Source organism: Pelobates fuscus, chromosome 3 (assembly GCF_036172605.1).
Source record: "Pelobates fuscus isolate aPelFus1 chromosome 3, aPelFus1.pri, whole genome shotgun sequence".
Lineage (NCBI taxonomy): Eukaryota > Metazoa > Chordata > Amphibia > Anura > Pelobatidae > Pelobates > Pelobates fuscus.
The window spans coordinates 50,711,574-50,727,543 of record NC_086319.1 but is presented as its reverse complement, the minus strand read 5'-3'; the positions used below and the strand labels follow the sequence as shown (position 1 = coordinate 50,727,543).

General features: G+C 38.5%; 1 protein-coding gene across 2 annotated transcripts in view; it reads left to right on the top strand.

The window, feature by feature from the left end:
• NUP107 (nucleoporin 107) overlaps positions 1-15,970 on the top strand; it is a 34,956-nt gene that overhangs the window by 12,646 nt on the left and 6,340 nt on the right. For both annotated transcript variants that reach the window (XM_063445133.1, XM_063445132.1), the window contains exons 10-24: positions 967-1,055; positions 2,484-2,559; positions 3,053-3,166; positions 3,350-3,443; positions 4,734-4,810; positions 4,925-4,984; positions 6,082-6,227; positions 6,322-6,370; positions 6,461-6,530; positions 8,125-8,243; positions 9,362-9,400; positions 10,262-10,412; positions 11,606-11,718; positions 12,406-12,508; positions 13,181-13,341. In XM_063445133.1, coding sequence (XP_063301203.1) covers positions 967-1,055; positions 2,484-2,559; positions 3,053-3,166; positions 3,350-3,443; positions 4,734-4,810; positions 4,925-4,984; positions 6,082-6,227; positions 6,322-6,370; positions 6,461-6,530; positions 8,125-8,243; positions 9,362-9,400; positions 10,262-10,412; positions 11,606-11,718; positions 12,406-12,508; positions 13,181-13,341 — 1,461 coding nt within the window. The remainder of the gene's footprint in view (positions 1-966; positions 1,056-2,483; positions 2,560-3,052; positions 3,167-3,349; positions 3,444-4,733; positions 4,811-4,924; positions 4,985-6,081; positions 6,228-6,321; positions 6,371-6,460; positions 6,531-8,124; positions 8,244-9,361; positions 9,401-10,261; positions 10,413-11,605; positions 11,719-12,405; positions 12,509-13,180; positions 13,342-15,970) is intronic.

The window sequence follows — 15,970 nt, the reverse complement described above, 5'->3', positions numbered from 1 at the left end:
GCATTACAGCACTGGCTTAATAGGGCTTGAAGGCCTGCTGCACGATTTGGGTGAGATGCCAAGACAACAAGTTCAGAGCAACAAATGTGATTTATACTTACCAGATGAGTTATGGGGGTAGATCCGTGGCCCTTCTTCTCCCCGGGGCCGTTGGGGGTTATCTCGGCCGCATGTTCTGGGGTTTTATTTCCAGTGGTGCACATGTTATGATGGCAGCCCCCTGCATGGGACTTACTTTTTATGTTTCCCTGATTCTTCACCACCATGTCGGATGATTAGCACAGAGAACATTAACATGTTCAGAAGCCAAATTTTACCTCATACCTATGCCTTGGGAGGCTGCTGGCCCACTGTGGCACATCCTGAGCGGTCTCCTGCTGTCATTAATGGAGTCTATGCATCTTAGCTATACAAGGGCCCAGAGAGAATTGTGCACTCCACTGAGAGCCCTTTTGGGCTTAGATGTGAAGGCCTCAGCCCAAAAGGGCCGTTCGTCCTCTGCTGTGAAGTATCCGGTGATGGGAGAGACATGCGGCGGCTTCCATATTGCCCAGACAGAGCTCTGAAGATGCAGAGGACTGCCGGTTTGTGGACACTATGAGGTGGGGGGTCCTACTGACTGGCACGGCTTTCGAGGGCGCACAGTGCTATGGGACACTTGATGATTATGACACTGGCCAGCTTGGGTGGGGAAAGAGTGGATCTTATGCCCTTAGGTTCATACATCTGAAATCTTACAGATCTTCCTGTATAGCTTATGTTACCCATTGCTCTGGTGGTGTTTATAGGCTTATTTTCTTCTCTTAAGGTCAAAACTGTGCTTTCTGTGTATAAGATCTGGTCACTGGTCCTTTGGATCTCAACCCATGCTTTGGTTTAAAAAAAAAAAAAAAAAAAAAAAGCCATGTTTAAAATTATTCTTTAAAAATGAGATGTATTTTTTTTAATTTATTTTTTTACATGTAGCTTGTGGTCGATTGGTTAGAAAGTATAGCCAAAGATGATGTTGGAGATTTCTCTGAGAAAATTGAGTTTTATGCCAAATCTGTCTACTGGTGAGTGTGATTGCAAAAACCTTGTCTTATCAATAATAAATTGTTTCAGGATACTTAATATTCAATGGCAGGCTATCTGGATTGTTTTGTGCCTGAACAATATGAAATAAAGACAGATTTCTATTGTGTTTGTGTGTCTGCTTATGGACACCCTTAAAGGGCCACTATAGTCACCAGAACCACTACAGCTTAAGCTTGTAGTGGTTCTGGTGTCTAAAGCCTGTCCTTGCAGGCTTTTCAATGCAAATGCTGTCTTTTCAAGGAAAGACGGTGTTTACATTGCTGCCTATTAACACCTCTAGATGCTGTTACTCAGACGGCCACTAGGGGGGGTTTCTATATCAGTGCTGCACTGTGCAATTCAATGCATCTCTATGATAAGATGCTGATTGGCGAAGCGAGGCATTTTGCCACAAATGCACAATAGTCTCCCAATGCTTTCTTATGGGATTGGCTGAGATCATCAAGACTGATGATCTCAGCCATAGTGGCGCGCCAGCCGTGGCGATGGATCAAAATTAAGCAAGCTTCCTTTTTTCCCCCATACTGACGGAGGGCCGGACACCTAAACAGCCAATCCAGCACTATAGTGTTAGGAATGCATGTTGTTTTTCTAGCACTGTAGTGTTCCTTTAGCCTGGCAAGATCACCAGGGCTACATTTTCATGGTAGTGCTGTGTGGAAATTTTGGGCCCTGATAGATTTTTATAGATCTATATATGTTGTTTTCGCAATAACTTACAACACATTTTTAACATTTACAGAAATTTTCTTAGAGTGAGAATTTTCATAAATCCAAAATTCATCTCAAATTTAAAGGAACACTCCATGCACACACAAAGCACTTATCTTTGTGACACATTATAAAAGTGTCTCTTGCCATATAAATCCGCATTGATGACTGAAAGTCTGGGCTAATAAGTGAGGGGCTGCAGGTCTGCAGCTTTTGCAATCTGTTGTTTATTTATTTTTTTCCCCATACACCCCCAAAGAAAACATGCAGAAAAAAACTGCATGCATTTTTTCCCTCTGGGGTTGTATCTAAAGCTAAATTTTTAAAAGGCCAATATTGGGAAACTGGACAATTTCACCAAGTCAACCAAACGTCCAGTTTTGACTTTAAATGTAAAATTGTCTTGGAATTCCTTAGAATTCTCACTTTCATAAGTAACCAGGTTTGTCTGAAATAAGTGTAGCTCCTGAGTTGTTGATTTGATATATTTATTACTTCAGAGAGATCTGGATTTTTTCGTTATGTCACAGGCCTTAAGTGTAATTAATTGCACATGGGTTAGGTTGGTTGATTGCAAGAGGCTGTTAATATTCATTGTTCTACTGTTGAAGAATTTCTGTCCTACTGCTAATTAGTAAAATTGTTTCAATGGTCTTCACACAAGATTACTCATTTACTTACCTGTTTATTAAAAGGGAAAATACGCTGAGCACATTAAAACAGAGGAGTTCTTCATCGATTGGAATTGGTCGTCCGCTGGTTTATGAGTTGGTATGTTGGATCAGAAATCTGTTATTTGATATTAAGATCTAATTAATCTGAATGCAAGGGTTGGTAAGCCTATATCTTCTACTGTGAAATTGATATGTATTATTTTGTTTGTAAAAACAAAACCAAGGAAACTACAATCAATCCCCTTTTGTATAAAGATATTTTTACCACCACTGCAATGACAATGGGCGTTCTTATGAATCCTTACTAACTAACCCCTACGTTTATCCCAAAACGTCTTTAATATCTGACGGAATGAGAGTCTGGTAGAGCCATAAGCCTAGAACACACAGATACTGGTTGCCATGTTTTTACATGCTTTTTAGTTTGCTTATTGTGACTGTAATTGAGGACGAGTGGAAATCCCTGGGGAGAAAGTGAAGGATACAATTCTTTTGTAAATCTAGTAGACTTCTTATGGAAAGTCCTCCCAAAAGTGTTCACAAACCTGCATTTCAGTTATGATAGCCATACTTGTCTTTCTTTCTTGTAGGATCCTGATGCCCCTATTAGGCAGAAACTGCCTTTAGATGATCTTGATCGAGAAGATGATGTCCGGCTTTTAAAGTATCTGTTTACTCTTATCAGAGCCGGAATGACTGAAGAGGTAAATTGGCTTGCTGTGTAAAAAGTGAATGTACAGCATTGTACATTTAGACACGTGTTTGGCTATTGTGTCCAGAACACTTCAACTGGTCCATAATCACCCTAAGCTGCCAGTCTCTGCCATAGGAATAGCTGTTGGATGAGTTTCTGCTCCCAAATAATGCCATCTATATACATTTACCAGGCACAGAGACTTTGTAAACGATGTGGTCAAGCCTGGAGAGCAGCAACACTGGAAGGATGGAAATTGTACAGTGATCCCAATATAAATAATGGAGGTAATTTTATACAAATCTGGTTTGAGCAACTTGATGAAGTGCTTTATGGTTGAAGAGTGTTTGTTTGTTTTTTCGTTTTTTTCAATATATACAAAAAGTGCAGGTTTCAGTAGAATTCGGCACTTTTAAAAATGATCCTAGTTTCAACACTCAGTTGTCAGCCAAGCAACCACTTCCTGGTTGTGGAGCTAAACTCAATAGGCAGCCGTTGCAAAGAATTCTTATTGAGCTGCATTGAGAATTCGGTGATTGGACAGCCGCAGCATGTCTCAGCAGGGGAAGAAGGTGATGGCTTTCAAAGGCAGCAGACAAGAGATCCGCAGCTTTTGCAAGCTATTTTTTAGATCTACCCTCAATGAGCAATGCATGCGTGTTTTCAATGTGGGTATATCTGTTAAACAGTTGAAAGTGTTTGAGAAATGAAGTGTCCTTTTAAATTAACACTTGACTGCCCAAATGGGCATATAAATAGAAATCCCTCTTTAGTAGAATATAACCTCAAATTTTCATGTGTGTATTCATTGGGGATATATCTTTAAAAAAAAAAAAACTTGCCAAAACTGCAGTTTTCTTGAACTTCAGCCTCTGCAAGCCCTTCCTTTTTTCCCTGCAAGAAACTATCAGGCTTCACATTGAGAAGGGAGGTATGTGGTGGGAAGACTGGCACTCTCAAGGTAGCTAATGGAAGCTGATTTATAAAATAGTGCCTTTGGCAAGGGATACCCCTCACCCATAAATCATTTGCGCAAGATAAAGTGGTTTATGAGTGCCAAGTGGTTCTTAAAGCAGCACATTTTAATAAATAGTTATACTTTAACCCACACAGTTTAGGCTGTTCAGGTCCAACATGAAGGACATCTTTCTAATGGCCACAATGATAAACATTCTAGGACTAAAGATGAGTGGCATTCCAAGCTATCTTTCCTATCCTCTCAGACCAAGCAAGCAGATCACATACACTGGCTATGCCTTCACATCTAGAGAGACCTGATGTTTCAGCCATTCCTGCTGGTCTCATTAGTTTCAGTGTGAATGGTGTAAGTATCCCATAATTCCTGTATGTTTTTGTTTTGGGATATGTATAGCAAGCCACACATATGACGTTACCAGTCATAGCTCTTCTCATTCACTGAAACAAAGGTATTTGACACATTCATGAAGAATTTGTTGTCTTCCATTCATATTCACGAGTGCTTTTCCCGTAAGGCCTGGCTTAGTAGAATATGACTTGAGATTTTATGTAAGAACACTGTGACTATATTGAGGCATTAAATGTGCGTATCTTTGCAGAGTCGCAGCTGCAGCCGGTAGAAGGAAACCCATACAGATGTGTCTGGAAAGCATGCTGCTGGCGAATGGCAGAAGATGTAAGTCACACTTTACACAATTACTTTGCCTGTCTTTTTAAGCGCTTGTTTGGTTTGTCCTGCTTACAGTTGCTTGTGTTGCTTTCTATATTGACATGTGCCTTTCCCCTCCAGGACCAGTTTAATAGATATGAACGAGCAATATATGCCACTCTCAGTGGAAATCTTAAACAGGTAAGGTTTTTAATGCTTGTCTCTTGTTTTTGTTTAAGCTTAATAAAACATTGATTAATGTAAAACCTGATCATATTTAGTCCAGAATGGATTTCATGTGCTATGAATTCCCGTAACTGTAAAGAACAGAGGAGTCTCATAAAGTAGATCTGTCAATGTGTGGCTTATCATTTAGATTTGTATACCTTTTCAAAAGGAAATTTGTCAAACTTTTTTTATGTTTTTGTGAAGCCAGAAAAGTAAAAAAAAAAGTGGAGATTCACACCACTGCACCTACCATCTCGACTCCCTACCAGTATTGTTGTAAGCTCTACAAATATCTACAGAAATTGGTGATTAGCGCCAGTTCAAAATGCTTAAAGGGAAACTATCACCACTCACCGGGCCCTTTGCTCCTCCTTACAGAGGTTGGTGTTACACGTCTGTAACAACCGCCTGGATCCATTGATTTGCACAAACAATGCAAAATAAAATTGAACAAAAACAGTACCTATTGTTGCATTGCTAAAATAGCGGCTGGGACCAGCAGTAGGGGGGGAAAGACACCACTACAGTATCGCTAACACTTTGATGAAGTGCTTTTGAGTCACAAAACATGTTATCGTGGGTGTGTCTTTCCTCTTACTGCTGTTCCTAGACGCTATTATTAATGGTTTTTGGCTAAATTACATTTCTTATCTACCGGCTCAGAGCCCCTTTATAGCTCTTGTGCAATCAATCCCATCTGTGAAATACTTTTCTATTTTTTCATTGATGATTATGCCTGCCTGGGGACACTCCCCATAGAAGTGCAAACCTCCTCCATGATGCCGACATGCTGGTTCTAGCGACTCCTGCTCCTTATAGTCTTTGGCTAAGTTCTTGGGGGCTTTCTCAAGTTCTTTAAATCAGAGGATTCTAATTCAAGGCAATATTGATGTAGACTATTCTCACAGTATTGTTATATAGTGGTACATAATCGGGGAGACACAAAATATTCTGTTCACCACCTGAAAAAGACAATTCTCATAATACTGATAATTCTCCCCATGAAGTTATTTTCCCCATTGTTATCAGATCACTTTGGCCAGGATTTTTATTTTGTCCTATATTTTCAGCTTCTTCCAGTTTGTGATACGTGGGAGGATACAATCTGGGCATATTTCAGGGCAATGGTGGACAGTTTAGTGGACCAGGAGATTCGAGCATCAGGCATGGCACCCTCGGAGACCGATGAACTTCCTCGAGAGTACAGGGAAGCAAGGTAAGAATACACTGATATCTAATATGCAAAAACACCACATCCGTTGTTTCATTTTTCTCTAATGTGCTTTGTCTTTGGTTTTTGTTCCCGACAGCTGGACTCTAGAAGGTGTATTTGAGGAGCTCCAGGCCACAGATAAAAAGGTGAATGAATTAATTTTTATTTTTTTTGTAATCTTTGTAGCATAGCTTGCAGCTGTTGAATGTTTTTAAAATGTGCTATTCATTTTTTAGAGAGTTTTGGAGGAGAATAAGGAACACTACCATAAAATTCAGAAGTACATTATCCTAGCAGATTTAGATGGTGAGTAGCCATTTGCATTTACTGTACTATGCCTCCTTTTCTTTCACACGATTACACTTTTTTTTTTTATTTTGAAGGCTTTAATGTATGGAAAATAATTTTAATAAAAATGTTACAAATCCCCCAGATGTATAAACGGAGATATTCCGCACTCTTATTAGGATCCTGGTGCTACCAGACCTGGGGTTGGCTCCCCCTACCATAATAGTTGCACAAAATTGTGGTCCTGGCACTCAAGGATCAATTAACCCCTTAAGGACACATGACATGTGTGACATGTCATTATTCCCTTTTATTTCAGAAGTTTGGTCCTTAAGGGGTTAACTTGTGGAATTAAGGGGTTAACTTGTGGAATAAAGGGGACTCATGACATGTCACACATGTCATGTGGAATTAAGGGGTTAAACAGCACATTTATTTGGAAAAAGTTTGAGAAAGATCTCTTTGAGATCAAAACGTTTCACTTTTTCCAAATAAAAAGTGTTTAATTGATCCTTGAGTGCCAGGACCACAATTTTGTTCAACAAATCCCACAGAATCACCAGTTTTATGTGGCAAAAAACACTTTTATACTATAATATAGAGGAGGAGTTGGGGAAGTCACAAAATGATACAATCGAACATGAGCCATTTATTAGAAAAAAAACTCTTTGTAGAGTTCATAGGAACTAGGGAGTAATATCTGCAGTGTTATAGGGAGAATGCACCTTATTAGTACACTTGTTTTGGTGATTCCATTGGTCAGTCTAGCAGAATTTCAGTTTTTTTCGTCCCACAAGCATCAAGATCTATGTTCTTCTGACTTACTTATATATTTAGACATACTGTTTAAAAATGCATAGGCATTATTAAACAGGTGATCGTTAATAAAAAAGAAAAACTATCTTTGCCCCAGACCTCTAATATACCTGTTTAAATGTATGTGAGCATAGTATAATGTGTGTTTGTTTTTCGGCAGGGGCGAGGGGGGCTGATCACCTCTTCAGGGCCTTTAGGTTTAGTCATACTTTTAATTATATAATTGAACCATTTGCAAAATATACATTTTTGTTTTAGTTTATCTTGCACCATAGTCATTAATTGGGGTGAGGTACTTATTGGTGGAAAATTGTTTTAGCAAATGACTCTGAGACCGTTGGGGAAAATGTTTTCCTAAAATACCTTTCCCTTTCAACTGACTGTAACTTTCATTACCCATTGTACAGCGCTGCAGAATCTGTTGGTGATTTATAAATAATTATCATATAAAAAAAAAAACACAATACAGAATGCAGGACATTAAACCATTTCAAGCACACAACAGAGTGTTGCCTGCAATGCACCTGTATAGCCCAGAATATATGAAATGCATATTACACACAGTTAATACACGTGCTACATTTTTCAGACTGATATCCCTAGCGAACCCTAGAGATTTGTTTCTGTTATGCCTATTACTAAATTTTTTTTTCATGGGCAGTGTTCCTGCGTATATGTTCATTGTGTTTTAGGTTGGTAACATTACATGTCTCCTGACATAGGCATAACAAATTACGTAAAGTAGTTGTGTTGTGTTGTTCTTATTGGGTAATGTGATCATTAAATCTAATTGCAGGTCTAATGGATGAGTTCAGTGAATGGCTTTCAAAAGAAAAGGCTTTGCTGGTGGGTCATCTTTTGCGATTCATGACGCATCTCATCTTATTTTTCCGCACTCTGGGACTGCAAACCAAGGTAACTTCTGCTCATATTTCCAACTATATCTTGATACTATTATCTAAAATATTCCGAATAGAATAAATAAAAGACATTGTAAGTCCCATTGACGCTAGTCTTGTCAAAGTATCTGTTTTACGTGTTTCTTTACAAATACCAGTTCACTAGCAAAGAGATGTCCAGCAGACAATATATACTGATAGTAGCTGTCATTGTTGGCTCACACGAGAGAAATGCAGAAATAAAGTACAGAAAGGTGGTTTTTGTTCTTCCTTAAAATGCTGTTTCATTGAAAATGGTAGCTTTTATCAAAAACGAAAAATATGTTTAAAAAAAAAATTCTTTTTTTTTTTTTTTGTATCTCTTTTCCAAAGAGAATAGTACCCACCTTTTTGCACTAAAATGCTGTACAATTCCTTTAAAGTATATTTTGTTTTTAGTGATCTGAACTGAATTTAAACTCGTCAAATTTAAAATTCTTAGTAAATGCTTGTAAGTGCACAGATTTAGATGGTCAAAACAAACATGACAAATGCTAAATTTTTATTTAAATATATTCTTGCAAAGGTTTTTGCAGGGGGAAAAAAGTGGTTTTATGTCTATTAGGAAATGTACAGACATAATTCATTGTGCTGCTTTTTGTGCTATATATGTAAATGTAACACTATTTAAGCATCTATTGTGTAGATTCTTTGGATGGCAGCTATCTTACAGGATCTTCTATAGAGGCCTATTATATTTTCTAATTCACAGGCAAAACTGTTCACCAGGTTAGTCACTATTGTGCATTTTGCACATTCTACAAACATACACAACTGTGACAAGTCCACTTAAGCCATCATAGCTCTCTTAGGAATCTCTAGGACAACCAAGATTGGCTGAAGTTTATCTGCCACTTCCTGGTTGGAGAAGATGTACGTACAGAAGCATCAAAGACTAGAGAAGTCCTTTTTGTACAAGTAATCATTTCCTGAGCCAGGTCTCACATCTCGCTACGTGTTATTACTGAAATGCCATGCCTGGTCTAATGTAATTCATATTGTGACTTTCTGGAACCACTTATAATGCGCTGTATAGTTTTTGTTTTTGTGATTTTGCATTGAATGGATATTTGTTGTATCATTTCCTTTATTTAGGAGGACGTTTGTGAGGAGGTTTTGGTTACCTACATACAGGTGAGATTATTTTACATTCTGCCTACAGCCTACATAGATTAGCATTAAGTACACTGGGAACTTAGTCTAGAAAACATTGTTCTGTACATTTATCGCGTTGGAGCTTTTATTTCTTTAAGTCTTACAAAGCCAAAACTCTATTAAAATCCTTTTACCTGAAATCAAATTGATAGGTAACATGTGATGCTGCTTTTTCGATCCAAAGTAGCATATTTACCTTGTAGTGGAGGTAATTTAAATACAATGTAATATCTTTGCGTTGAGTAGATTGCCGTTTAATCCCAATCCAATGGGATGGCGCTTGCTTTTACTGTGTTCATTTTGGGTAACCATTATTAAACTTTGGAATGCTGTTTTTGGTGATGATTATTATTACCATTTATATAGTGACATGTTCCACAACACACTACAGTTTTAAAGTGTAGTGTGTTGTGGAACATGTCACTATAAACTGTAGTGTGTTGTGGAACATGTCACTATATAAATGGTAATAATAATCATCACCAAAAACAGCATTCCAAAGTTTAATAATGGTTACCCAAAATGAACACAGTAAAAGCAAGCGCCATCCCATTGGATTGGGATTAAACGGCAATCTACTCAACGCAAAGATATTACATTGTATTTAAATTACCTCCACTACAAGGTAAATATGCTACTTTGGATCGAAAAAGCAGCATCACATGTTACCTATCAATTTGATTTCAGGTAAAAGGATTTTAATAGAGTTTTGGCTCTAAAGGATTACAACAGTTTTGGGGGACAAAATGTTAATGAGGGATCAATTCGACCGAGTTTGTAATCTACAGAATTGTGAGTTTAAGAAGTATGTCAATTAATTGTATTGTGCTCTAACTTTAGAGACTGGTAAACGAAAAGCATATTGAGCTAATAGCCTTTTACGTCAGCCACCTTCGCCATGACCTAGCTATATCACAGTATGCTGCATTCCTGGAGAATGTCACTGAACCGGATCAGCGACACCAGTGCCTTGAACTTGCCAAGGAAGCAGGTAATTAAAAAGCTGCCCCTATGTTAAAGGTGTGTTTTTAAGGACCATAACAACTACATGTGGATGGAGTGGTTATGGTGATACTAGGCTGCTGACTCCTCATTCTGTCCCTGTTACCAAATATAAATGAAATTGATATTTTCAATGCATGACTGTATCTTTTCCATTAGCAATAGTTGAGTAGGTACTCCTGTTTTGGAGGAGGTTTTTGTTGAAATTACTTGGTTTGACCCAAATTCACATCTCCCTTTTCTGTGAGAGGGTTGCTCCACCATGGCCACTTCTACTTTGATCACCATTGATTCCTATTCCCTTGTCCACCCCTGATACTCTGTGTAACCCTCCCTCTTTTCCTTCCTCTGCAATTGGGAGGTGGGCAAAATAAGCAGTCACTTGGCTAATCTCGCTGGCCATGCGTGGTATAGCGTGCAATGGTCCAGCAAAGCTTATCCATGAGAAGCATTGAATTGGACAACAGACCAGGAGAGGATAATATGGTGGAGAAGGTGGTGAAATAACTAATTTAAAAAAAAAAAAGTCTAAAAAAAAAAAAAAAAAAGCATTGGGGTGGGTGGAATAAGTGCCAAATGCCTAATAGGGCATTTGGAGGTTAAAAAAATTTGAAACCTGTTAACTTGATTGCTGCATGAGTTTGACCATCAGTCAGGATTCATGTAATGAGTATCAAATTAATATTCAGATAGGGACATTAAGAATGTAGCCTGGTATTCTAAAAAGTACATTTATTTACAGCTAACATTTTAAAACTGGATGAATTTTGACCACTATAGGCATCCAGACCACTTCAGCTTAATTAAGTGGTCTGGGTGCCAGGTCTACCTAGGATTAACCCTTTATGCTGTAAACATATCAGTTTCAGAGAAACTGCTATGTTTACATTAGGGTTAATCCAGCCTCTAGTGGCTGTGGTCCTTTAAATGTAAAGAATGTTGTTAAGCTAAAACCAAAAGCATAACAGGCCTGCTTTAATGAGAATCGGAAAGTGTGAACAAATTGGCTGGGACATCTTACACAAAGTCTCCTGCTAAACCAACCTTGGAGGCTTGGAGTTTGACTTTTGGCATTAAATTATGACTTACTGCTTTACTCTGTCGTACTTTATGAAGAATATACTTGGCATCTATTCTGCAGTTATGGCTAAAATATAACGCAACGTTTTTGTTTATGTAAAGGTTTAGACGTGGCTTCAATTACAAAGACTGTTGTTGAAAATGTCCGGAAGCGGGATACTGGTGAATTTTCTCACCATGATCGTGTAGCTGCTCTTGCTCCCAACACGACAGAGGTAAGGCATACTGAAAAGGGAAATGAAAACATGTGATTTATTTACTAAACGTGTTCACAAAGCAGTTAATTTTGTCAAACTGAACATTTTGCAAAGTCTATGCTAAAGTCATTTTGTTGGCTAATTTAACTGAATGTTTTTAGGTTTTCTTTTTCTGTTCACCACAAATCATTTAGTGGGGACATTATGATAATATGCACATGTATTTTGATTAAGTCAATAAAATGTATTAACACCCAATGTGAACAGTTTTTAATGAATATTGTATAAACCACCGCTCAGGGACTCTCGTGCAACATAAATAGAGTACAAAACAGAGGATTTTGGAAAGCCCTTTGGCAGGGCTAGATCCTCCTACGACCTTCATATTGCTCTTCCCATAAAACAGTTCCTAGTGATGTCTGCTGGGAACTGACAGAACTTGGCAGAGGAAATGCCCGCTCTTGTCAAACTCTGCGTTAATCATATACTTTGATACCTATTGAATGTATTTGAATTCTATGAGTATTTATAAAAGACTTGAGACGCTGAAACAGCTGGTTGGATCTATGTTTACCAACATGGTCACCGGGGCAAGGCTAGATTTGATACTCAGAACACAGCACTTCTTCATTTAAATGAATGCCAACCAGCCATTAATTCTGATCATTACCGTTTAGTTATGTATTTCATTAATCTGCTTCACAGGAGGATCTCAAGAAAATTGATGTGATCGACTGGTTGGTGTTTGATCCTGCACAGAGATCAGAGGCATTAAAACAGAGCAATGCCATAATGCGACTTTTCCTAGGTAGCAAGCAACCAAACATGTTTTAATGTTAATGACAGATTTTTATATATGTGTGTAATATACAGTAATTTATATAATTTCTCTTTTTTTGAATTCTTTAACTCTTTTCCTAGTTTCAGAATGGGCGTTTAAGTTGCACATATAACATCTTATTATTTTCTTACTGACTTCATGTGTGGAAGAGTGATAAACATTATTTTTATTGTATTTATTTTTTTGCAATAAATGTTTAACATCTTATTGCACACATTGTGTTAACATATTAAATGCAACACCATGCAATTCTATATAAAACAAAGGTGATCTGCAATGTATTTCACTGTATATATTTTAGTCCATTTCAGTGAATGAGCCAAGCCATTAATTTACATTCCCTTTGCCTGATCCTTTGAACGCCAAAGCATTGTGTGCATTGAGCACACATCTGGTGTTGAAATGGGGAAAGCTTGTAATGTGCAATGATTTTTCTGACTTAACCTGCCTAAAAGTCACTTAGGCTTCATTGTAGGATTATTTTTTTGCCTTTGTCCATCTGACTGTATGTTAATATCAGAGTTCTTTAAAGCTTCATTAGATACTGGACCACACTGAAGCTGATGATCTTGCTAGGACTGGATTTTCTATAATTCTATGATGGGCAATGGGCAATAGTAACTTCTTGTTTTTCTGTAGCATCACAAAAACGTGACGCCGCCAAAGATGTGTTCGCGAAGATTCCTCCAGATTCTATTGCTGAAATCTATAATCAGTGGGAGGAGCAAGCCATGGACAGCGCCCTTCCTGCTGAGGATGAAAATGCAATCCGGGAGCATCTGTGTATTAGGGCGTATTTGGTGAGTATGTACATACTACAAGTAAAGCTCCCCCCTGTAGATGGCTGTATTAGAATTAACAGCAGGTTTAGAAACACCATTTCGATGCATTCTGGGTCACTCCCAGCAGCGTAACCAGTACACCTAAAGCAGTGATTATGCTCTGCTGAGAAGCTGCATCTACAAACTGACCTTTTCATTCCTTGCCGTTTTATTGATTACTGTCCTCTGTCTCATAGTTTATTTTCTTTCTGTCCAGTGATCATCAGTCAGTGTTGTTTAATATAAGAACAGTGACTGAGTCACACCACACAAAAACAAAAGTTTTAGACTTTAGAAAAACAGACTTTTCTAAAATAAGAATGTGTAAAAGATTTATTATCAGACTGGAGCAATTTAAATGGAGTCCAAGAGAAATGGGATTATTTAAAAGTTGCACTGCTGAAGACAACAGAAAATTGCATTAGGCTTGTCAGTAAAAGCAAAAAAAAATAAGAAACCACTGAGGTACTCCGCAGATGTGGCCAAAATAGTAAAAAAACATTAGCATTTAGTAATTAAAAACCAGAGTGAGGAAGATACAGATCTTTAAGATTAGTCAGAAAGAGGCTAAGCAAGTTATAAGAGCTTCCAAATCACACACAGAAGAGAAAATAGCACAGTCAGTAAAAAAGAGGGGACAAAGCATTTTTAGATACATAAATGAGAAAAGGAAAGTAAAACAAGGATTAGTTAGATTAAAAACAAAAGAAGGAGGGTATATAGAAAAGGATAAAAGTCTAGCTGACTGCATCGATTCATATTTTTGTTCAGTATTTACAGATGAAAATGAAGGAAATTGACCTCAGTTAGGAAAAAGGACAAATGAGTCTTTTGTTACATGTGAGTTTACAGAGGAAGAGGTTCTATTTCAACTGTCAAAAGTAAAGACAAATACCGTATATACTCGAGTATAAGCCGAGTTTTTCAGCACATTTTTTGTGCTGAAAAACCGGAACTCGGCTTATACTCGAGTCAATAGTCTGTATTATGGCAATTTACATTGCCATAATACAGACTGAGGGAGAGGGGGCTGGCAGAGATCTTACTTACCCGTCCTGCAGCTCCTGTCAGCTCCCTCCTCCTCCGCCGGTCCGTTCAGCACCTCGGTCAGCTCCCAGTGTAAGTCTCGCGAGAGCCGCGGCTCTCGCGAGACTTACACTGTGAGCTGACAGAAGAGCTGAACGGACCGGCGGAGGAGGAGAGAGCTGACAGGAGCTGCAGGACGGGTAAGTAAGATCTCTGCCAGCCCCCTCTCCCCCCCCCCCCCCACTGAACTGCCAATGCTGGACCACTAGGGAAGGAGCCCCCCTCCCTGCCATGTATCAAGCAGGGAGGGGGGACGAAAAAAAATAATAATTTAAATAAAAAATAATAAGGAAAAAAATATATTAAAATAATACAAAATAATAATAAATAAAATAATAAAATTGCCCACCCCCCACCACTGCAACACACACACACACACTGCACACATACATACACACACTGCACACATACACACACACTGCACACATACACACACACTGCACTCATACACACACACTGCATTCATACACACACACACTGCATTCATACACACACACACTGCACTCATACACACACTGCACACATACACACACTGCACACATACACACACACTGCACACATACACACACACTGCACACATACACACACTGCACTCATACACTGCACACATACACTGCACTCATACACACACTGCATTCATACACACACACACTGCATTCATACACACACACTGCATTCATACACACACACTGCACTCATACACACACACTGCACACACACACTGCACACATACACTGCACACATACACTGCACTCATACACACACTGCATTCATACACACACACACTGCACACATACACACACACACACTGCACTTATACACACACTGCACACATACACACACACTCATACACACGCTGCACTCATACACACACGCTGCACTCATACACACACGCTGCACTCATACACACACGCTGCATTCATACACACACACTGCATTCATACATACACACTGCATTCATTATACACACACTGCATTCATTATACACACACTGCATTCATTATACACACACTGTAAATAAATATTCAATTCATATATTTTTTTTAGGATCTAATTTTATTTAGAAATTTACCAGTAGCTGCTGCATTTCCCACCCTAGTCTTATACTCGAGTCAATAAGTTTTCCCAGTTTTTTGGGGTAAAATTAGGGGCCTCGGCTTATATTCGGGTCGGCTTATACTCGAGTATATACGGTAAGTCAATGTGGCCTGATGGAATACACCCAAAGTTATTAAAATAACTTAGTGGTGTACTAGCAAAACCATTAACAGATTTATTTAACCAATCATTGTTAACAGGAGTATTCCCAGAAAATTGGAAGTTAGCGAATGTTGTGCCCATTCACAAGAAAGGTAATAGGGAGGAGTCGGGCAACTATAGGCCAGTAAGCCTTACTTCAGTAGTGGGGAAAGTAATGGAAACCATGTTAAAGGATAGGATTGTTGAACATCTAAAAACACATGGATTTCAAGATCAGAGACCGCATGGGTTTACTTCAGGGAGATCATGCCAAACTAATCTT